The sequence below is a fragment of the Erpetoichthys calabaricus genome, chromosome 3 (assembly GCF_900747795.2).
Source record: "Erpetoichthys calabaricus chromosome 3, fErpCal1.3, whole genome shotgun sequence".
Taxonomy (NCBI): domain Eukaryota; kingdom Metazoa; phylum Chordata; class Cladistia; order Polypteriformes; family Polypteridae; genus Erpetoichthys; species Erpetoichthys calabaricus.
The window spans coordinates 221,762,919-221,787,524 of NC_041396.2; the positions used below are offsets into that span (position 1 = coordinate 221,762,919).

A 24,606-nucleotide genomic window follows, 5' to 3' on the forward strand; every position below is an offset into this window, starting at 1 on the left:
ATTTGGACGGTAGATCTGACATATACAGTACATCCATCCATCCCTCCATTTTCCAACCCGCTGAATCCGAACACAGGGTCACGGGGGTCTGCTGGAGCCAATCCCAGCCAACACAGGGCACAAGGCAGGAACCAATCCCGGGCAGGGTGCCAACCCACCACAGGACACACACAAACACACCCACACACCAAGCACACACTAGGGCCAATTTAGAATCGCCAATTATACAGTACGTGTATATATGTAATATTTATTGCATTTATTGCATAACTAAGCTTATTCCACATTCCTATGATCCATGCAAAGAAGTGCTTTCTGTCTTCCATCTTAATACACTTATCTTCAATTGTCATTGGTATCCTTTACTTATGATTCACTGTTTATTTGAAAAATCTGTTAAATCAATTTTAGTAATGCCTTTCAGAATTATGAAAACTAGGATTAGGTCCCCTTTGGACTTCTCTGCTCAAGAGTAAAGAGGTATAACTCCCTCAAGCTGTGAGATTAGGACATGTCATTTAGCCCCAGGACTGCATGCTACACCGTATTGCTAGAAGGGTCTACTGGCAACCACTATGCACTATTCCGTTCTGAACCATTACATATTTACTTGCTCTTGATGGATTTTCAACCATTTTTCTTGTATGCCAGCTTCAGAGTATTTAAAGCCAAGTGAACAACTGTTTGTGGATGCAACTATGTGCTTGTCACAGAGTGTGTATTCAAAAAATATAGCATGTGTATATTGAAATATACTGAATATGTGTGTATATTAAAATGATGTCCTTAGTCTAGGGTTGTTTTCTATCTTGCTGCTGCCTTCTGTGACGTAATAAACTGAATTAAGTAGGTTAATTTAGTGGGTGGAATTTACTTTCTTGATTCTCCTAGTAGTGATAGAATAGGCAAATGGCAATATGAAGGAAATTAAACAAAAGTCAGGTTTTAATTTACCAAGTTTGTAAATGATGGAAGACAGCTTACACCCCATGTTGTTACAAAAAGCATTATCATGTAGGATGTTTAAAAAACATTTTCCTTTTTTGCCCTTCATTTTGATCCCATCAGATGAGAGCCAATAGACCACTGTAGATATAATTTGTCTCTACCATTGCAGCATATTTTTATGAATATCTTTCCTTGGCTTCTAATTTCCCACAATACAGTCTAAGATAATATTGACTTGTTTACAAAATGACCTACAAATGGAGAGAATGAGACAAAGGAATATCTGCTTTAGTGTTCTCTTCTTTTGTCACACTGAATCATTTTTCAACTGTTCAGCTTTTGCCTGCATTTATTTATAGCTCTGCATTGATTCCAACATAGAGTAGCCTTATCAGATAACTGAAGAGGATGGTAAAGTTTCTTTTGGGACTGAGCTGCAGTACATTTCATCTTGTTTCTGCTTAGTAATGTTTGGGGTGAATGATTGCTACACTTAGTATAAAAACAGCTGCAGTATTTCTGAAGAAGTTGGTAGCCTTAATGCGCAAAACCTTTTGGCAGTTTAATAAAAAGGCAGTATCAATCCAACCCATTGCAGCTTCATATATCATATAAAAAGTATATTGGAACAAAAGAAAAAAACAAATTAAAAAGCACAACATATTTTTGAAAAAACATTTGTTTAAAGGTATTGATTTTTTTAATGAATAAGAAAGGTGCTTAATATACATCCATCCATTATTACACTGTAGAGTTCAATGGCAAAGTCCATCCATTCAACCTTTGTCAACCCCACTTACTCCAGTTAAAGGTTTTGTGGACCTGCAGTCCTGGGCAATCAGGAGACAGGAGTTGGCAATATTATCTTTCCAAGGTGTGACCACCAGGATGGTCCCCAATACCCATCTCAGGTGGGTAGAAGCCCTGGCTCTCCGTTACATAGGTGAAAACTGGTACATCAAGAGTTGAGGACAAAAGTTCAGAACAAGGAACCAAAATTGTAATTAACGGGCATAGCAACGGAGTCAAAAACCAAAAAAGACTCTTTGTGAACAGAGCCAAAAGTATGTAGTCGAAGTACAAAAAAGATCTGCAATCAGAAATCAATGTAAAACTTAAATAAAAACAAGCCAGGGTTTTATGTTTTATCCACAAACTTGGACAACCAGGAAGTGCACATTGTAACAATCCAGGTTGGCTGCATGGTCTCTGGCAGCTTGAACCCGGAACCATCAAAAATGAAGCTGAGGGATGAGATTGGCAAACAAGGGCGCACACACTCAACAAGAGATAGTGCAAAGCTTTTCAGTGCTTTTATTAAAACAGTGCCCAAAAGTGCAGTGCAATTAACAGAAAAAATACGTTAATAATTCAAAAATACAAGGTGCAAAGTGGATGTTAATATGCCACATAAATATGTCCATACAAATTAAGTTAAAATCCAGGCAGAATCTTCTTTTATAAAAACAATGAGCCCCAGTGCCTGTTTCTAAAATCTGGCGTCTCCTCGGATTATCCCATCAGGACCTTGCTGCAGGAGGAGACACTCACTGACGAGTGCAGTCAACCATTAAAATCAGGTTCATGCCCTTTGCTGACTTACATGGGGGATCCTGCAGGCCCTGGTACAACTCCTGGAATCAGTCCCTCGACGGAAGCTCACACCAAACCCATAGGTCACTTCTGCTCCGTGAAATGCTCTGCAGTGGTGATCTTCTTCAGCCCCTCTGAGCACTGGCCACACACTCCCCTCACAGGGACTCACTCTCGGCCACCTGCTTCCATTTCCATCAGCACCAGCTCTCCTAATCCTGCCTCTCATTCTCTTTTCCCTTTACTTCCATTCTTTTTCTTCTTCTCTTTTTTGTCTCCCCATAATCCTCCTCTGGAGCCACCTTGCCATGCTACTTACGCCCCGCCCAAAAACTTGTGCATACTGATCATTTATTCATTTAAAGTGCACATGCCACAGACACGCTATTTCACACAAGTTACTGCCCTTTATACCTTTGACTTGGTAATTTCACCTGTTGCACACTTCCAGTTAATCTTATCTAGCAACAGCATAGCAAACATCAACAGAAAGGTCTCAAAATGGCAGCATCTAAGAAAAACAAGATAGTGCTGCAGGAGAAAGCATTTCACTGTGTGCAAAAAACAACTTGAAACAAAATTAGCACTGGATTCCTTGGTCTCTTAAATCCCCCAAAACAGTGTTTCAAATATTGTTTAAAAAACCGAAGAATCATTTAATAAAATTAAAATCAAAAGGCAGATCATGACAAAAAACACAGTGAACTGTAATAAATTTGGAACTTTACTCACAGATGGTTCATATAGAGTAACACCATAATGTTTTAGTTAATAGTCTATGTATTTCGTCTATGTTTTTCATTTTTTTAACTCTTTGTATAACTCACAATTAATCTGAAGTTAGAATGACCAGTCTTTCTCAAATGCCAGATGGGATTATAAATTCCAAGAGCATTGAATGCTGTGTATCATCAGAATAGTTAGCCAATTATCTGTATAACATTACACGGTCCTGAGCCACACATGAGATTTTGGCATAAAAGGTGGACTGCCCAAAGGTGAGGAAGAAAGTTCATCCAGCTGGACTCAAAAGAAACCATCCATGCATCAGCATAACTGCTGAATCAAGTCTAGCTACCTGAAGATAAGCCTCCTCCTCCTCTTCCTCTCTGTCCTGCACAGATGCTCACCTTGTTGCTATTCTTCAGCTTTCATAGACAACATTGCTTAAGGTTTTTGACTTTGAAACAAGGGTGTATTAGGAATTCATATCTAGACTTTGCTGCTATTTATTTTTGTTGCTGTTATTTATTTCTGGTTTGCTTTAAATTTCTATACTTGGCCAGCCCATCTTGAGTGACTGAAGTAATAAAGTAAACAGAGGGCACCTAGTGTGGGTAGATTACCACTTCTTTCCCATAGGCTTAACAGCTGAGGGGGGACACCTCCAATAGTGAGCAGCCTGGGAATTAGTAATGTACTATTGGTTACTGGCAACCAATAATGTGAATCAGCCTTCAGTGTCTAAGGGACACCAGTCTGGTGTATTCAAGCTAAAGTTAGTGAGTCCTTGTGTGGAGTACTGAGGAGTGAAAGGATGTGCAGGCAACACTCACAATCAATGCTTAAATATGTAAATCTTTGGGTCTTTCTGCGTGTGAGAGTGTGTGTGTGTTAACCTTAGGGTGCATGATAGTAGGCCAACCAATAACAAATCTGGAAAGCTCTGCTCACTCTTTGATACTACATTAATTTAACTTTGTAGTGGTGTATGTTCATTGTACACTAACAGGTCTCTTTCAAATAAACAACACTCGTGTCTTTGGGATTCAGAAATGTCTGCCTGTTGATTGTATTGTAAGATACAAAGTGATTTGACTTATGTCACATACTATGCTGTAGATTTGTCAGACACACTGGCTCCTATTAGCTGTATCATTAGAATTATTTTTCAGCAGTAACATTGATGTTGGGTCTGCATCATCCTGCTTTTCTTCACTCATTGATTTTCTTTGAAGGTAATCTAATCTACAGAATGAAACAGAGAACACTCTGTGAAGCCAGAGAACACTTGTTTAGTTTGCTACTATTACAAATAGAGTATTACAAATCTTATTTGATTACAATAGCAGCTTCATTTTAGCAGACTAGAAGGACACAGTTTATATTTGTATAGCTTTTGCAGATATTGCAATATTTTAGTATTAACCTTCATATTAGATTAGATTTTTCTCTTTGGTTCATTGCAAATTAATTTCTTTTTTATTTAAAGGCTCTACTCTTGTACTGCTTATGCCTTGTACAGTATCTGTCACTATATAAATATCTATATGAACACAATCAAAATTCATTTGGTGAAACTTTATTATTACTCAATTACTGTTGTTTAACAGGACCTTAACAAAGGTTTTGTTTGCTGTTAATAAGACATGGAAACCATCAATGACAATATTTTAGAATAGAAGCTTGTTGTAGTCCATCATCAACTGGCTCCAAAGAGTCTGTATGTCAGATCACTAATCAAGGAGTGGATGTAGAGGTGATCCACTCTGTCAAGTACTTGAGGGTCTACATTAATGACAGGCTGAACTGATCTTATATAGGAACTATATAAGAAAGAGCAGAGCAGGTTCTTTTTCCTTAGGAGACTGCATTCCTTTAATGTGGGGAGTGACATCCATCGCATCTTCTTTAACTCTGTAATGGTCAGTGCGATTTTCCATACTGTGATGTGCTGGGCTGGTAACATCACTTCAAGAGAAGCCCACCGAATCAACAAGCTAATTAAAAAGGGCACGCTCAGCTATAGGACATTGGAGAGAGTTAAAACCAAACTGAGTTCCATTATGAACAATGCTGCACATCATCTTTCTGACACACTAAAACTGAAGACTTTTACCTGAAAAATTATTCAGCAGACGTGTGTCAAGAAACGCTACTGGGGCTCCTTTATACCAACAGCAATATGTCTGCATAATGCTTCACTGGGATTGTGATGGACAAGACAGAAATTTTCTTTCTTTTTAATTTCTTGCTTTATAGTCATTCTGGTGTGTGTTCAGACAAAATTGTGTGTGTGTGTGCGTGCGTGTGTGTGCGTGTGTGTGTGTGTGTGTGTACACTTATTTATTTATTTGACCAGCTTTTGTAAAGAAGTCAGATTTCCCCCTGGGGACAAATAAAGTTCTATCTGATTCTAGTGAATCGCTCGAGTACATGCCGAAGGTCATATCATCTGCATAAACGAACAATGCTACCCCTAGCCTACCAAACTGGAAACCTTCATTTACTTGGCCGTGCCTTGATACCTTGTCCATGAAAACCACAAACAGGAGTGGTGACAAGACACTGCCTTGATCGAGTCCAATGCCCACAGCTGAATATATAGGGAACAAATAGCTCGCGACAACAGACCTGTTACCCCATATTCCTGCAGCACCTCCCACACCACTTGCCGGGAGCTCAGTCATATGGTTTTTCCAAATCTACAAAACTCACGTAGAATGAGTTATCACACTCCCATGCACCCTCCAGCAACTCCACCAGGAAGAAGAGCTCTTCTACAGCTTTATGGCCAGGATGGAATTCACATTGTTCCTCCTTTATCTTTGACACAACCAACAGACGAAGTCTTCCCTCCAGCAACCTAGTATATGAATTTGTTAGGAGGCTGAGGAGTGTGATCACTCTGTAGTTATAATACACCCTCTTGTCACTCTCTTTAATATGGGGACCACCTCATCACTCTGCCCTCCATGCAGCATCCAACAGACACATTAACCCTGCCATCCCAACAATGTCCAGGACTTTCAACATCTCCAATCAGATTTAATTAACCCCAACAGCCTTACCACCATAGAATCCACAGACCACCATAGTGACTTCAGCAACAGTGATGGGTCCCCCCATCAGACGTGTCCAGTGGAGCATATTTTGCGAGTAGCAGTAAAGTGATTTCTTCTTATCCAACCTAATATTTTCCCCTTTGGCAAATTAAACAAATAATATTCTTATAGGGGGTCATGTCTCGTGAGTTTTTCAAGGATGTATTGTGATTTATTCACATATAGATCAAATAACCCCTATTTGTGAATGAGTGGTACTCATCGCATATCAGAGCATTATCACTTATGCTCACCTCCAATTTTCTAAGAGTCATCCTCCATTTGTTCATTCGATTAACTTTGCAGACCTGCATATTCACATACAGGGTTGCATGGTGTCAAAGTGACAAAGCTGGAATAGGATATCAGTCTGGCCCATGTGCATGTGGACATTCAGTCTAGCTCATGTGTTGATAAAACTTTAGTTTAGGTACTGCAAAAGTGCATATATTACTCATTTACTCTTATGTAACAAAACCTTAACAAATGCTTCTTTTGATCTTCATAACACTTACAAATCATCAGTAGATGACAATAGGTCACATTGCAGAAATGATTAAACACTTTACTGATGCTTTGTTAGTGTGATGAAGACCCAAAGAAGTATTTTATAAAGTTCTGTTACATAATAGTAAATGAATAAGAGGAGCATTTTTGTAGTACCTAAACTAAAGTGTTACCCATGTGCCTTTGAGATGTGAATGAAAACTAGAGTACCTGATAAAAACCCATGTGGACATGATGATTATGTGCAAACTCCATACAGATGGCATCTAGGCATGGATTTCAATTCCAGTCTCTGAAGCTTTGAGGATGCAAAATTCACTACTATGCCAGTCAAAAATCCATGCAGAGATTATTACTGTAAAATGTAAAATTAATTTGGGAAGTCTTTTTTTTCTTTAAGTAATTATCAAGGTATGGTTAGAAAATGTGTATTTTATCTAGGGAATATACTGTATATCTGATTACATTCAACTACGCTGTCTTTTCTGCTGCCCACTGATAATTAAATGATTAAAAAATGAAAAAGGTTCAATCAAATAGACATGCCCTCCACTAAAGAAATACCTTAGTGAGGCTATGTCTAGTGATAAGTAGGACAAGTGATGCTCATTGTGCTTTTGCAGTCGAGGGGTGTACTTGATCTTAAACTCACTGGCTCCTTTTCTCATTTAGCCTTATTGGAGGCAGCTCCCCAGAAGAGGATTCTCTGCCACACCTAAAGCTGCATCTGGACACGAACATGCCTTCTGAGATGTGCCTCAGGTATGGTACTGGGCAGTGAAGTGGTGGTGAGTGAAGTATGCTTTGGGTGAGCTTGCATCTAATTGAACAATTACTTAAAGTGGTAATCTGAGGGGAACCTTAGGGGTTTTTTTTCATTTGGCTCCAGGTGATTGTTATTCTGACTCGCGTTCCTGTTTTGTTGTACTATGCAGTTAGCTGCTATGCTTCTTAATGAGAGATATGGGGCACTGCAGTAGCTTAATTAAGACTTTCATCTTTTCATACATGCTCTGTAGATTTAAACAATAGCTAGCAGACAAAGTGTTTTCTCTACACCTCGCCTACAATTAAATAAATGCCGACTCGATTCCCCATTCAACTGCTGTTTCTGTTTACTGGCCAGTTGAGGTTACATGGCAGGCTGGCAGTTTGTTTTGTATGTGTTCCTCCTCTCCCTGTTGTTAAAATTTGTTTTCCCTTTGCTAGGAATGAATAGAGTGGTTATAAGGGAATAATCTGTCTTGAATTTATTTAGGTCATGTACTCGAGTGAGTGCATCTTACCTTCTAAGACAAATGTTGATCACTTGTCTGACTAATGTTAAACAATGCCATGTTAAATATCTTTATGCAAAAGTGAGTGTTGTTTATACTGTTAATCTTTAACACTAACAGTTGACAGTGTATACTGTACATCGAGCCAATATGCATGTGTTATTATCTTGAACAACCCAAATATTTCAGTGTGTAAGTTTTGCCTTAATTTTTCTGCTCTTTGATACATTAAAGTGAAACTTAAATTGATACAGTTGTTTAAGGGGTCTTGGAACACTGGAGTCAATGGTGTTAGATCTCACCATACAGAAAAGTTAGTGTTTTTTTGCCTTGCAAACAACAGGAGAATGGAGGGAACCAATGGGAGAGCAATATCATGCTACAAAACAATGATACATCTATGGTCCCTTGTGGGTCTGGATCAACAGATGGTGTGCTATTTAACAAGGGAGCAACTTCCCTCTCAAGGGATGGGCAGGCTGAGATGCGGCATTGCTTGCTGAAGTTGACAAAAACATGTGATTGAGAGTGGCTGAAGGGAAGTTCTGGTTTGTGACAGTGCAAATCTTTCAGAAATACGCACTATTAAAGTTTTGATAAAACTACCCACTAGCCTTTCCTATTGGACAGATGTTGTGCTAGTTCACCCCCTAAATTATTACAAATGCATTTCATGGTTAAGGCATACCTGAAAAAGGGATAGGGATGTCACATGGTTCCATCTCCTGGTATCCTTAATCCATTTCCAAAATCATATCATTTGGTCCACAATAGTCCATCCACCTGGATTGTTTCGTTTGCAAACTGGGTGAATATAACGTTGAATATGGTCTGCTTCTTTAAGTATTCATTTCTATCACAAATTTCTGTTCAAATAACTATAAGACAACCTAATGTTAAGTGTACGCGGACTACATTATCACTTTAGTTTTTTAAAATCGTTTGACATCCAGTAGGTATACAGTGTGTTTTGACGGTTAATGTTTACATTAAATTATATACATCAATTATATACAGTCATATGAAAAAGTTTGGGAACCCCTCTCAGCCTGCATAATAATTTACTCTACTTTCAACAAAAAAGATAACAGTGGTATGTCTTTCATTTCCTAGGAACATCTGAGTACTGGGGCGTTTTCCGAACAAAGATTTTTAGTGAAGCAGTATATAGTTGTATGAAATTAAATCAAATATGAAAAACTGGCTGTGCAAAAATTTGGGTCCCCTTATAATTTTGCTGATTTGAATGCATGTAACTGCTCAGTACTGATTACTTGCAACACCAAATTGGTTGGATTAGCTCGTTAAGACTTGAACTTCATAGACAGGTCTGTCTAATCATCAGAAAGGGTATTTAAGGTGGTCAATTTCAAGTTGTGCTTCCCTTTGACTCTCTTCTGAAGAGTGACAGCATGGGATCCTCAAAGCAACTCTCAAAAGATCTGAAAACAAATATTGTTCAGTATCATGGTTTAGGGGAAGGCTATAAAAATCTATCTCAGAGGTTTATTTAAACTGTCAGTTTCAACTGTAAGGAATGTAATCAGGAAATGGAAGGCCACAGGCACAGTTGCTGTTAAACCCAGGTCTGGCAGGCCAAGAAAAATACAGGAGCGGCATATGCTCAGGATTGTGAGAATGGCTACAGACAACCCACAGATCACCTCCAAAGACCTGCAAGAACATCTTGCTGCAGATGGTGTATCTGTACATCATTCTACAATTCAGTAGTTTGCACAAAGAACATCTGTATGGCAGGGTGACGAGAAAGAAGCCCTTTCTGCACTCAAACAGAGTCACTTGTTGTATGCAAATGCTCATTTAGACAATCCAGATTCATTTGGAACAAAGTGCTTTGGACTGATGAGATAAAAATGTAGTTATTTGGTCATAACAAAAAGCGCTTTGCAAGGCAGATGAAGAACACCGCATTCCAAGAAAAACACCTGCTACCTACTGTCAAATTTCGTGGAGGTTCCATCATGCTGTGTGGCTAGTTCAGGGACTGGGGCCCTTGTTAAAGTTGAGGGTCGGTTGAATTCAACCCAGTATCAGCAAATTCTTCAGGATAATGTTCAAGCATCAGTCACAAAGTTGAAGTTATGCAGGGATTGGATATTCCAACAAGACAATGACCCAAAACACTGTTTGAAATCTACAAAGGCATTCATGCAGAGGGAGAAGTACAATATTCTGGAATGACCGTCACAGTCCCCTGACTTGAATATCATCGAAAATCTATGGGATGATTTGAAGCAGGCTGCCCATGCTCAGCAGCCATCAAATTTAACTGAACTGGAGAGATTTTGTATGGAAGAATGGTCAAAAATACCTCCATCCAGAATCCAGACACTCATCAAAGGCTATAGGAGGCGTCTAGAGGCTGTTATATTTGCAAAAGGAGGCTCAACTAAGTATTGATGTAATATCTCTGTTGGGGTACCCAAATTTATGCACCTGTCTAATTTTGGTATGATGCATATTGCATATTTTTTGTTAATCCAATAAACTTAATGTCACTGCTGACATACATATATTAAAAGGAAGTTGCTACTTTGAAAGCTCAGCCAATAATAAACAAAAATCCAAAGAATTAAGAGGGGTTCCCAAACTTTTTCATATGACTGTACATACATTCCAAAGAGCAACTGTCATGTAATAACATAAGTTTCGCGCAGGTCGCAAAATATATTTTTACAAAACAGATCATTCTGTTGTGCTATTTATTTCACAAACACTTTACAATGGCAGCAGGAGAAATCGAAAGCTGAGTGCCGTTAATGGTTGACTTTGGCATGAAGTGGCCCCACTATCATACATGATGATGAGGATGACAATGCAGCATGTGCCAATGATAATATTTCTGTCACTTTCCTAATAACATTTATTTAATTTAATACTTTTTCTCACACAAAAATTGAGACATTCAGTGGAAGTGCATTTAGGACTGAAGCCAGCTGGCATTTCTTTACTCAAGAGTTACGAGTATCTGGAACAAAATTCTGAGTCACGTAATTGAAGCAGACTACTTAACAATCTTTACATGGATGAGATATTGGGACAGCTTAGCTATTAGCTAAACAAATGAGCTTGATGAACTGAATGGTCTCCTCTCGTTTGTCAAATTTCTAATGTTCTTATTGTGTTCACAGTTGATTCACAATGGTGTGAGTTGTGTTGTTCACTGTTTTTCCAAGGTAGTTTGTCTCTGGTTGGTTTAACCTTTTGGAATTTTCACTTTACCCTCATTAATGTATTTTGCCAAAGTGTGTGGCAGGAACAGCAACTGGCAGTGCAAGACAAGAGCTGGAGTGTTAAGGAACACTGGTAATATTTGGTATGGTAATGGTATCATTGTCACATGTTTGCTATCACAATGGCCAAAAATGGAACAGGAAAAGGACCAGCAACAGCAAACAAAATGATCACATCTTTGAAAGCAAGCACATAATGGCAGTATGTGGAAAACAAAATAGCATTAATAATAATGTTGCCAAACATTAACATAAAATAATATTCCCAGGATATTACTGAAATCAACCAAAACCCACACGATGAGTTAAGTAAATTATACTAATCAGAACATCACTAAGCTGATACCTGGCTTCAGACACCCCTGTTAAATTAGATCTTGCCTCATCCTACCATTTTTAATGGATATGGCATCTGGAATTCTCCTGGACCTTTGAGTGAAATGTTTGGTTCAAGATTGTTGGAAGATCTGGAGCTGCTACTGGTGATTCAAGTTCATTGCTGACCCCAGGCATGTTTCATGGGACTGCTCTAGTGTTTCCTGACCAGGGTTTAAAGGTTTCTTCTAAGAAGAGAAGCACTATGTTGGTAGACTAGACAATTGTTATTGACAAGGAATGCCTGGCAGGAGGAAGAAAAGCCAGTAGAAGGAGAAGGGGAGGAGGTGTAATGGGATAAAACTTAGAGGGAAGGTACATTAGTCAACCCACATATAAGAGATTCATTTTTTGTATAGTAAGACTCAATAATAATTCTGTTTCTGAAAACATTTCATCGAATACTCTTTGCCCTTCTGTTATATTTATTTTTGTTAGAATAAATCCTTTTATGTGGGATACTTTGGCCTGTTTGGTTTTATTTGTGTTGGGGTCAGCATGAGGTTGCCCTCTACATGCCACCATCCATTTGAAAGAGTTCTTAAAAAAATTAAATCTTCCTGTGACATTAATTGGGACTTCTCACTCTGAGTGCTGACACTGGAAAGCAAGAACACAAAAACAAATGAAATTTGACAAATGAGAGGATACCATTCAGCCCATCAAGCTCATTTGTTTAGCTAATAGCTAAGCTGTTCTGATACTGTATCTCATCCAGATACTTCTTATAGTTTGTCATGAAAGAGGCAGCACAAAAAGACACGGCCTATTTATAATTACTGTAATTGAACAGCCGCGCATGTAGCCCCCCTTGCTTGGAGCTGAATAACCATCATAATGTCCAGACAACATTGGTATCAGAGGAGCACAGTAGCACACCCTGCACACAAGCATAAATAATTGGAATATTCAAAAATGTAAAAAGCTTAAATAAAAGCTTAAAAAGCTCTCATTTTGCAAAACACTTAACTAGTCTGAAGATCTTGCAGTTCGTCTTGACTAAAGTCATCTGCCAATTATTTTATAAAATATTTTTGCACCATGCAAATGGCTCCTTTATTACTATCTAGAAGCCTTTTCCTGCACCAAGTGTTCATACTGTCATTGTGCCCTTTAAAATGCTTTTTTATGCTACAGTCTAAAAAAAAAATTATGTAAAGGATTCAGCTTGGCACTGGTGACCTAGTTCCCTGGATTTAAAATATATATATATATATATATATATATATATCTTCTTTCTCCTTGGATTTTGTGCATAAATGGCAGACCAGGATTCCAATATTACAACAGCAGCTTTACTTTCACCTTCAAAAAGAAGAGGTCCTCAGGAGTTCTAATAGAGAACTGACAGAACTAACGACACTCCTGGCTTAAGGGGCTTCTGAGGCCTCAAGAAGACTCTGAACACAGGCATAGCCCGTGAGGTCAGTTAAAAGACCTTTCTTTCTGAAGCCCAACACCTGTGACTCTTTGATATTCTCTCCTGGATGTATGGAAACCAAAATTCCTCCTCCTGGGAACACCATTCCTGTGGCAGAGCACCTGCTGACATTAGCGATAGCGCTTCTGCAGAATATTTTGCCATGCTGACACTCATTAATCTGGATTGTACAACCATGTAAAACCTCTGCCCTCAAAGTAATGCATTCTTTTCCACCTCATTCAACAGGATTTAGCCCTGCTTTATGCAGGAAAGAGATTTTTGAAGGCTTTGTTTTTAATCCAGTGTGGATGCTTTTTCTGTCAGGGTGCATTTGTATGAATAGGTCTATGTCACTAGATGAAAGTGTGATTTCAGTTTTATGCCTTTGTTGTGTCCTATACTGAGAAGGGCCGGGTCATTCGTCACTATTTGTCATTAATACTGTGTCTTTTTTATTCAGTACAATTGACTTTGTTGTAGTTATACCTTACAGTATTTTGAAATGTATTCATTGCTAGTCCCATTGATGCTAAAATATTTCATGACAGTAAAGTATATGATACAGCAACATAGTGCTGTCTCTTTGCTTTAATGTGATAATTCCTATGGATAATTCTTTTTTTAATTCATTTTTATTTATTTTTTTCTTTCCAGCATTCAAAAAATGCTCACAGGTCAAAGACTCTGTCAGTCCAAGTCTCATAAGGATAGTGTTCTTGCAGCCTTGAACCAGCAAAGAAATGATGGGATACTTTGTGATGTCACTCTGATCGCCGAGGAACAAAAATTTCACGCTCACAAGGCTGTTTTGGCTGCATGCAGCGACTATTTCAGGGTAAGACTTGCCGTATTTCTAGTTGATAATAGAATAGAAAAGAATTGAAAGCCTTTATTGTCTTTGTACAGGAAATTACAACGAAATTATGAGCACCACTCCAGCTGGGTACAAAAAAACAATGACACTACTTTTGTGGGTGAAAAAAAAAACTACAAAACTTAATAAACACAAGAAGAACAACATAAAAATAATAACATATTAAAAAAATGCTATTGCACTAGAGGATATTTTAGCCCAGTTTATAGATAACAGTGTCTTCTTCTTTTTCTTTCGGCAGCTGCCGTTGGGTTGCCACAGCAGATCATCTGTTTCCATATGTTTCTGTCCTCTGCATCTTGTTCTGTTAATAACAGTGTATAGTATGTAAAATATATACTTAAAAAGAAATGAGATTAAAAAAAATGAAACCAGTAGTAATACAATAAACGTGTCTTTTGCATAATCATCATAACCAAAATTAATTTCACCCATAGTGGCCACCGTAGCTGACCTTCCATTTAGAAGTAAACTCTGGCACTGACTCTATTAGTTGTGTTGTAGACTAGACCAATTTATGGCCTAAAGAAGAACTTGTAACATGGGTGGCATCAGAGTACAACTGGCATAAAATTAAAATCAAACAGTTTCTTAAGGCAGTAGTTACACCAATGAGCTCACTTTGGTGAAATTGGTGACAGGGACATTTAAATCCCAAATAGGGTCTTACTGTGTCACGCTAATGGAAATGTCACATTTGAAGACATTCCCAGTGATTTTCAGTAATACCCTTCATGTACATAGTCTTAGTGAGTTGGAGGCAGTGCCGTGATGCGACGTAGCCAGAAACTCACTAAAATCAGTCCACGATTCACCATGACAAAGTCAGGTATGATTTTGTGTTTAGTCATAGTGGGAGACTCTTTGTGCATGAGAGCTAAAATCCAATGAATGCTCATCCAGAATAAAATTCATTTAAGGATAAGAAACGTGAGTGTTTTGGACCTTACCAACAGAACAGAAGCTCATCTGTCTGATATTTTGTATTTTACATACTATGACAGAATGGAAACAAAGAAAAGTTTAGAGATTACGACTGAACTCACAGTACCTGGTAACCCTTCGTACAGCACCAGATCCATCGATCGACACACTATTTGTTGTCACAAAAAAGGATAAGCACAGTTATGTTGGAAGATCAGGAATCAGTCACCACAATTGACATGTCCAGCAAATTTCAGTTGTATGGACTGACATGGTTTGGTTAAAAGATCAGAAGCTGCAGTCATCATAGAAGCCACATAATGTGACATCAGTTTAAGTGAGTCCCGTTATTTGTTACTGCTCCATTTATCAAAAAATGTAAGATGCATTTCTGACTTATAGGTTAATTTGACCTGTGGGTATGCTCACAAGGCTCCCATGATTGCACCAATATTGGAAATATAAAACACGGGCTTGGCCTACATTGCCATTTCTTCACGAGCTACCATAACTCTTCTTGTGTGTGCAGTTGTTGAACCTTATAGTTCTGCTTTACTTTAACAGATTTGTGCAACTTCTACCATGGGTTGATCCCATCCTGAGTTAGATCTATGAGTTTGCACTGTCCAGCTTAATTTGCTGAAGTAGAGGTATAGTAGCATAGTCACACAAACTATAGTTATTCTTCTTCAGTATGGGATTCTCACTGGAATAATGTTAAACTCTTCATCTTACTAAGGTGATCATAAATTCAGGATCTGCTTACTTCAAACACCCCAGAGACTGGTTAGCAGAGATCAGTCTCCGGAACTAGAAGACCTGGCACTCTGTAGCACAGAATGGAGAAACTGATTCCTGCTGAGCAAAAGGAAAGTTCCCACAACTGTAATATGTAGTTAGTGTTTTGTTCAGTAAGAGGTAGGAACATCAATACACTGCTCAGTTAAAAAGATTAATTTCTTTTTCAATTTAACACATGTAATATGTAACAATGTGTAAAGTAAAATGTAATTTGTTTTTTTAAGACTCCTTAAGTGTGTTTTTTATAAAATCAGTTCTCTGTCTTTCAATGCAGTACTTACAGTTGTGATGGAATCCTACAAATACTTTATAATTGCTAATGATGGTCTGTGGCCCTGATGGGATAAGCACGCTGTTTCAAACTTTATGTAGTAAGCTATTGTCCAGATAAAGAATTTCAAATGTTCAAGTCAGGTTATTTTTCCTTACTGGTTGGTTTAATGTGAGTTTCAAATTAGATGGTTTCTTGAATTTTATGAAATTGTGGTTTGTTTGGGCAGGGAGTTGCAATAACAGTTCCTTGTCTCTACTGTCACATTTTGTCTGTTATGTACTGTACATTGACACTCCTTTACTGTTCTCTTCCAAAGCTGACATGATAACCTTATTTCTTCAATGTCATTGTTTCTGATGGGTCAAACTGACCCAAAAATAGGTTAATTTTACCCACAACAAATATAAAAAAAAATTCTCCATTATTGGTGGCAGCAGCTACTCTATGACAGCTTTATCTTGCAAGGACAAAGACAGAGGTTATGAAATTGTGTGATAAGCCTCCCAGTGGTGAAGATGTAGGAGTCTGGCTGTGTCACATTTAACTACCTGTCTCCTAGGCCTTTATAGGGCAAGGGGCAGCCCCTGGAACGAGATGGACAGGTGATCCCAGAGAACTGCCTTCAAAATACAAAGAATGTGGTATAACAGATTCTCACACATAGAAACTAAATATTAAACAAATATGACAAAAATAAGTCTATATACATAAAATTCAAAGATGACCGACTCACTCATTCACTTATAAACACAAAAATTATTTCCTAATTAAGTTAAAAAGATGAAATTTGCCAGGATGGTACATTTAGGTTAGTAGATATTTTCTAAAAAAGAACATTTTGATATATCTATATTTGGGGGTAATCTCCCCCACAGTAGAAAAACTAAATAACCAAAAATCTCAAAAATGCTTTGACAGATTTGAATGGTGATGTTATAGAAAAGACTGTGGTGGGCTGGTGCTCTGCCTGGGGTTTGTTTCCTGCCTTACGCCCTGTTGGCTGGGATTGGCTCCAGCAGACCCCCATGTCCCTGTAGTTAGGATATAGCGGGTTGGATAATGGATGGATAGATGTTATAGAAAAGAAATACTCGAAACATATTTTTTTACTTATCTATATTTATTAATATTATGCTAACTTACATTCTCTACGCTGGATTGAGAGTGTGCTTTATGCAAATGAAGGACGGATTAGAAGTGATTGACGGGTCGTATGAGTAGCACCAGTGATCCAGTAGGATGGAATGATGACTGAAGATGGACAGGAAAATAGAAACATGATGACGTTGTAAAATGGTAAGAGAAAGTTTGACAAAGTTCAGGTAAAATGCAAAGTTCAGTGATTAGCAAGTGCTGTTTTAGGGTGTTGACTACTCCTACCTCCTCTCATCTTGGTTGTCTGTTCTGTTCTGTCAACTTCCTGGTATAAAGTATTGAATGCCACAATGCACTTTTAAACAAATAGCAACCAAGTGGACACCTTCGAAGCATCACGCACCGAGAAATACCAAAGTAAACAATGATTAGGGGGGGTAGTATTGAGCACTGTGAAGACAACAACACATAAACAGTGACTTTATTGAGGGCTGTGAAGCACCAACACAGAAATAATTGGGGTGGTGGGGAGGTGGGGTTGTTGGGAGTTTGACCTGTGGAGTTTCAGGAGCCACAGGTGCATTACCAAATGGTGAAAGGTGCAATAGCAGCTGAGTGGCTCTTCTAAACTGCTGGACAGTAGTTAAAAGTGTTGAGAGGCACCCAGAGAAAGGGTGCACAGTTGCAACTTAGAGGGAACATCAGTACTCCACATAGGGGTCACTAGATTCAGCCTGAACAACACATAGATATAACCTACACCTGAATCTAACATACTTTAATCCCAAAGAATAACCTAGATATATAAAGGCTCATTCACCTTGGTTAAAACCATTGTGAAAGATGCCTGGACACAGACAGACACTGAGACAGCCAGAATTCCAGGAACACACATGTTTAATTTCTGCTCCTGCACACAGCACCAAACCATGCAGAAATCACCAGTAAAGCTCACAGTCCTTTTTTTTACTCCTTCCTTTTCTTCTCTTCTGCTGCCTCCACTCCTCTCTCACAAGCTCTGTTCACTACCACCCGACTCCGGCTCCTCGAATGGAATGAGGTGGCCCCTTTTATAATGCACTCGGATGTGCTCCAGGTGCTCCCTGATGACCATCCTGGTCCTGACCATCCACTCTGGGTGCTGCAGTCCATGGCTCTGGAACCCTCCTGAAACCCCCCATGGTTTCTTTAAAAAAAAAAAAGCTCTTGCGAGTGTAGCTGAACACCGGTGTTGTTGGGCTCTTACAATGTGAGACACAAAAATAACCAGACTGGGCTTGGGGTTTTCCTGGAAAACCATCTGGAGGTTAGCCGGATGTAAATCATAAAACTATATCCCCTCCTACACGCCCTCTCAGACTGCCGACCGGCTAGGTATATCCTGTGAATAGCCCAGTTAGTATTTGCACAACAATCGCTACACGAGTTGCTGCGACAATGTCGGGTGAAAAAAGCGAACAGCGAGACAAAACAAGACAACGCTCCCCCACGCACAATGCTTTTTCCATAAAGCAGTTTTTGACTGACAAAAACATTCCTGTCCTCAATCATCCTCCCTATTTGTCCGATTTAGCTCCCTGTGATTTTTACTTCTTCCCAAAAATCAAAAGTGACCTAAAGAGAACACATTTTTCTTCAGTGGATGAGGTGAAATGGCAAGCCTGTTGAAGAGCCTCAAGCAAGAAGACTTCCAGCACAGTTTCAGTCCATGGAAGATACGTATGGAGCGGTGTAGCGATTGGGAGGGGGAGTATATAGAAGGTGACAATGTTTAGAAGGCTGCAATTCATCAATAAATATTTTTTTTTACCATTCCCGTTATTTTTGTGTCACACCTCGTATTTCTTGGATTTGTCTTTGTTTTTCGGACATTATTAGATTTTTAGTTTTGATATTTTGGTTTTTGGAAATGTTGCTCTTGTCTTTAGATTTTTGGATTTCTGAGTTGATTCTTGTTTACTTTTGGGTTGTCTCATTTAGGCTACATTTTAATGTTTCCAGAAATTTTAGAATTTTTTTATTTTTGCCTTTTGATAAAAACATTATTTTATGTGTTAGCAGTTTTTACTATCCCCCTTTTGCTTTTCAAATTTTTAATCTTGGCCCTTTTTGTGTGCTCAGGCTGCAAGCTTGTATTTGAGTTTCAGGGCCAGGCCTACTATTTCATTATAGGCCTTATTAGAGTTTTTATGCCTAGTATTAGTGAAACGTTTTTTTGAGTTTCATGTGAGGCCTGAAAATCATTTACTTACTTACATTTTACATTATTTTCTGTACTTTAGGATGATTTCATTATTGTGCACCATTGGCCTTATGACTGTGGAAGATTGTGGGTTCGCTTCCCAGTTCCTCCCTGTGTGGATAGCGCTTTGAGTACTGAGAAAAGCGCTATATAAATGTAATGAATTATTATTATTATTATTATTATTATTATTATGTGATTATTTATGCATAGTATAGATTTTGGAAAGCACAAGAATGTAATTCTACTGTTTACAAACAAATGTGCTTCAACTTAGTTTTGCTCTTGAAAACTTTCTCTCTCTAAATATTTTATATAACTGAAGCCATCTTCTAACAGAGCGTATAAAAAAAGTCATACCATTATAGGTAACAAAGTGGCTAGAGTGCCAAGTCATGGATTCAGTGTCTTGTGTTCACACCCACATCCAGTCACTGCCTATGTGGAGTCTGAATGCTCTCCCTGTGTCTTTGAGGGTTTTCCTCTGTACTGTAGTTTTCCTCACACATCGTAAAAGACACTTAGTTTTGGATATTTGGTGTTTCTCAAATAGCCCATGGTTGTGTGCATGTACAGTATGTATGTGAGTGGGTCCTACCCTGGGCTGGCACGTTATCCAAAGCTGTTTCCTGTCTTGTGCTCAGTAAAGAAGCCATAGGCTCTGATTCCATGCAAAATGGATTAAGTATGTTTGAGAATGATATGATGTAATAGGTCCTGATGTAAGGACCATTTCTAGTACTACAGTTAGTGGTCTCACTAACACATTCAAGCAGATGGTGAGATTTTCACTCCACTATTTTACTTTTAATGGAAAAAATGCATTTTTAATGGAATGTTGCCTTATGTGAATATGGCATGACTTACTTGTCCAAGGAGGTGGACAAGCATTTTATTAAATTTCTCTGTATTTATTCTTTAATATTTATAAGCAAATAAAATAATTAGTAGCAGGAAAAATAAATGAATTGGACATAAAGATGAAATCAGACAAATTAGGCTATAATGAAACAAATCAGCAGGACCAGGCAATATTTATCCTCGAGTTCTTAAGAAGGTTAGCGAGTACATATATAAACCATTGATACATATTATTAGGAAGTCACTGAGCACTGGGGAAGGTCCGAAGGACTGGAAAATGGCAAATATTATCCTATTATATAAAAAGGGTGACTGGGCAGATCTAAGCAACTATAGGCCAGAAAGCTTAATGTGCATCACAGGAAAATTCATAGAAGAAATTAAGGACTAGACATTAAGCCCATTACAATAATGGGCGCTAGAATAGTAGTGCATAAACATTAGTAGGAACAGTCTATATTAAATGGCAAAGGACCGTCTATTTTCTGTTACAGTATTACTGGCTTGTATGTGGCTGTAATATGCGTCACTGTATTGTGTGCCTTTAATTTTCTCTCACAGTAATACGTCTCTCCAGCAAGTATTTTAATCTGTGCTGGCGTGCAGCTGATTATTGTATGTATGGCGTCTCCCCAGCAACGGCTTTTATGTGTGCAAAAATAAATCTACTTTTAAAAGTCATCGTATTGTAATATCATGAAAATTCGTATATTTAGGAAAACACTTTACACTTTACCGGGCCAAGTTTGTTAATCGCAAATCTGACATCCTCAGAGTGAACAACAAACACTAATCTTTGGGGAAGCTGGTCTCCGCGTCTCAGTACCTGATTGGATTTTTCGTGCATTATGTTTTATGTCTTACCTCATTTACCGAAATTCGATTGGATCGGCTGCGTGATATTTTATAGGTCCCACCCTCTCTGTCTTGTGTGACGCGTCAGGCAGCCTTTGAAGCATCGCACCGTGCCCCGCGCATGCACACTTCACCAGAAGACACACACACACGGACACATGGACGCACACAGGGTTTTATTAAAGAGGATAAGATTGAGCAACACCTGGCAGGAGCAGAGGTGTTACTGAACAGTCAGTATAGACTCAGAAGAGGGAGGTTATGTTTTACTTACATACTGGAATTTTGTGAGGAAATATCAAAAAGATTTGTGGCAGATGATGTTTAATGTAAGTAAGTATAAAGGATTACATGGGGGAAGTAAAGTGTTATATCTGAATACACAATGGGAGGTCTGAAAATCAAAATTACACCTTATGAGAAGGATTTAAGGAGTCATAGTGGACTATAACACTATGACTACTACACTATAAACTTCCAGACAGTGTTCAGAAGCCGTTAAGAAGGATACCAGAATGTTAGGTTATATAGCACATTGTGTAGAGTACATGGAGTTTACGCTCAAGCTTTATAATGCACTGGTGAGGCCTGATCTGGAGTACAGTTTTGGTCTCAAGGCTACAAAACAGACATAGCAGTACTGGAAAAATCCAAAGAAGAGTGACTAGGCTGATTTCAGGGCTACAGGGAATGAGTCATGAGGAAAGATTTAAGACCTGAGACTTTTAGTTTAAGCAAAAGGAGATTAAGAGGTCAAATGATTGAAGTGCTTAAAATTATGAATTAGTAGAATGGATTGAGACTGTTACTTTAAAAAAAGTTCCTCAAGAACACGGTGACACAGTTCTCTCAAACAACCATAGACACATGAAATAAATTACCAAGTAATATGGTGGTCAGTAGGACTTTAGGGAACTTCAAAACTCAACTTAATGCTATTTTGGAAAAATGGAATGGATAGGACTGGCGAGCATTGTTGGACTGAATGGTCTGTTCTTGTCTAGATTGTTGTAATGTTGTAATATTTTAATACAGCCCAATAAAAATACACCCTTGTCTCAAGGTCAAAAAACTTCACACCAATCAAATACAATAATTAGACCTTTAGTATAGTAATGCCCGTCAAGGATGCATCTTTGTGAGGGATATGGTGCCTTCAGGTAGCTAATCTTGATTCACACATTAGGCTGATGCATAGATGGCACGTTTGTCATTCAGAACAGTGAGTTTTTCTTCTTCTTAGCTTTGTGGATCATGATTTGAGTTATACACTGAGACAAAAATATGTAGAAACATAGACAAATACATAAAATGATTCTGTTGTGTTGTAGCCAGTGGTCCTCCCCGTCTTATGTTTAACTTCTTTTTTTTGTCTTTTGTGTTCCTGTTTGACACATTTAATACATTGTTTATGTTTATAGTGTTATTTATTTCACTATTTTTATAATTATGTATTTTTGTTGGTTTCGATTATTATTATTTTTTGTGTTTGATAGTATGTTCTGCCTTGTTCCTTGTGTTTTGTCAGTAGTTCCCTAAGAGTTAGGGACACCTGCCTAGCACCATTGAGGGTCTGCTTTTAATCCTTTAGAGGCTGTCCCTTGCAATACATTTTATGCATTTGTTGTTTATTGTATTTTCTTGCTTTTTGACATTTTTACTTTCTCGTATACATAGTAAGGAGAAAGTATAGGAATCATGAAAAAATTTGACCTTGAGATTTTTTGAATCTTTAACGTTTTAGACCTTCCTGAGTCCGAAAACACCATTTTTGAAATTATGTCTGTCTGTGTGTAAACACGACAACTCGAAAATGCTTCGACCTAGGCCAATGAGATTTTGCACACCTTTTTTTTAGATCAAAAATGAGGAATTCTATCAACTTTTGGCCCACTTCCGGCGACTGGAAGTGGTATTTTACCTGAACACATTTCAGATTTATTCAAGTAAAATATGACTATAAATGAAGATATATGATTCAAATTTTGTATAGGTATTTATAATGACAAAAAGCAAACAGATACGAACTTAGAGAAAAATTACTCAACCGGTAGTAGTATTTTATTTAAACAACCATCCAAATTGTTTGTATCATGGAAATATAAATGTGTACATGATATCATGATATTAACAACTGTATTCAGTATAACACATATTCTTTCAATAACTATTTTTAATTTTAATTTATACTACATCAGTTTAACAGTAACTTGTAAACATTGAACATGCCATGTAAATATGAAGATGTAATGGGAACAATAAGCTGCTACGTCTCTGTCCTGTCCCTGGTAATACATTTAATTTTATGATTTTTTTTTTATTTCCACCATCATTATCATAAGACTTTTTCTATGTTTTAGGTGACTATATCTCTTTGACTTTGCACGTAAACTAGGTAATGCATATGTAATCATGAAAAAATTCCACCACCGTTTTTGACCCCCCCAAGTGCGAAAAAATATCATTTTAATATAAAAGTTTGATTATAAATAGAGATAAATGATTGGTTATCAATATTATCCATTAGTTATGATAAGAATCAAAGAGACAGGATATCTGAGAAATACTGCACGATTGGAAGTGCTTCTGATGACCTCTTCCTCTTTCTCAGTATACAAGAAAGTCGAGGGGAGCACACTCCCAATTTTTTTTTAGTACATTTAAGGATTTTTGACTTCTGTTTAACGCTTTGGGGCTTACTTGCTGTGGATTGCCTTTTAGGCAACTCCTTTTTGCCTTTTTTGAGTTTTTGCTCTTTTCCTTATTATTTACCCCTTTCGTAATAAATCTTTTCATTTATAAATTTTCCTTGTTTGCCCTTTCATCCACAAGGCGGAGGTTTACTGTCATCTTCCTTCTGATTTGGCCTGAACAGTTTTTTTGTGAATGTTACTTATACTTTTGAAGTGTGAAGGATTTCAGGGCATCAACGGCCCAAACCCCCAACACAAACACACCAAGAGTCTAGGTGCAAATAAAGGATGGTTTATTTAACACTATTCATTCTCTAGTACCACAAACTATCACAAAAACACAGGTTTCTCTCTCTCCTCCCAATTCTTACCACTGCATTGCCCTCCTCCTCCAGGTGAGTGTTGCCTTTCTTCCTCCCAGCTCTGACTTGCCTGGGTAAGGGAGTGTGGTCCCTTTTAGCAAGGACCTAAGAGTACTTCCGGTGCCAGGGCCACTGTCCGATGGAAGCAATTCCGGGTCGTATTAAGGTCCATTACAGAAGGGAGCTTGTCTTCCTGCTGCGCCCTCTGGTCGTACCCAGTGACCTCAGCAGGGCTACTTTGCCAGACTACATTTCCCGGCATGCCCTACTGGCTTCCCCCTGGGCACCGATATCCAGGGCCGCTGCCGTCTAGCATTTTGGGGGAATAAAAAACCCACAGTGATATCATTTCCTTCCAGTGGGTTGTCCGTCAATCCTTTCTGGTTCTCTTTTCTGGGTCTGATCCCCTTCTCCTCCTCATCCG

General features: G+C 38.2%; 1 protein-coding gene across 1 annotated transcript in view; it reads left to right on the forward strand.

The window, feature by feature from the left end:
• klhl32 (kelch-like family member 32) overlaps window positions 1-24,606 on the forward strand; it is a 369,033-nt gene that overhangs the window by 81,689 nt on the left and 262,738 nt on the right. Inside the window, exons 2-3 of the mRNA XM_028797833.2 lie at window positions 7,545-7,634; window positions 13,856-14,036. Coding sequence (XP_028653666.1) covers window positions 7,612-7,634; window positions 13,856-14,036 — 204 coding nt within the window. The 5' untranslated portion in view covers window positions 7,545-7,611. The remainder of the gene's footprint in view (window positions 1-7,544; window positions 7,635-13,855; window positions 14,037-24,606) is intronic.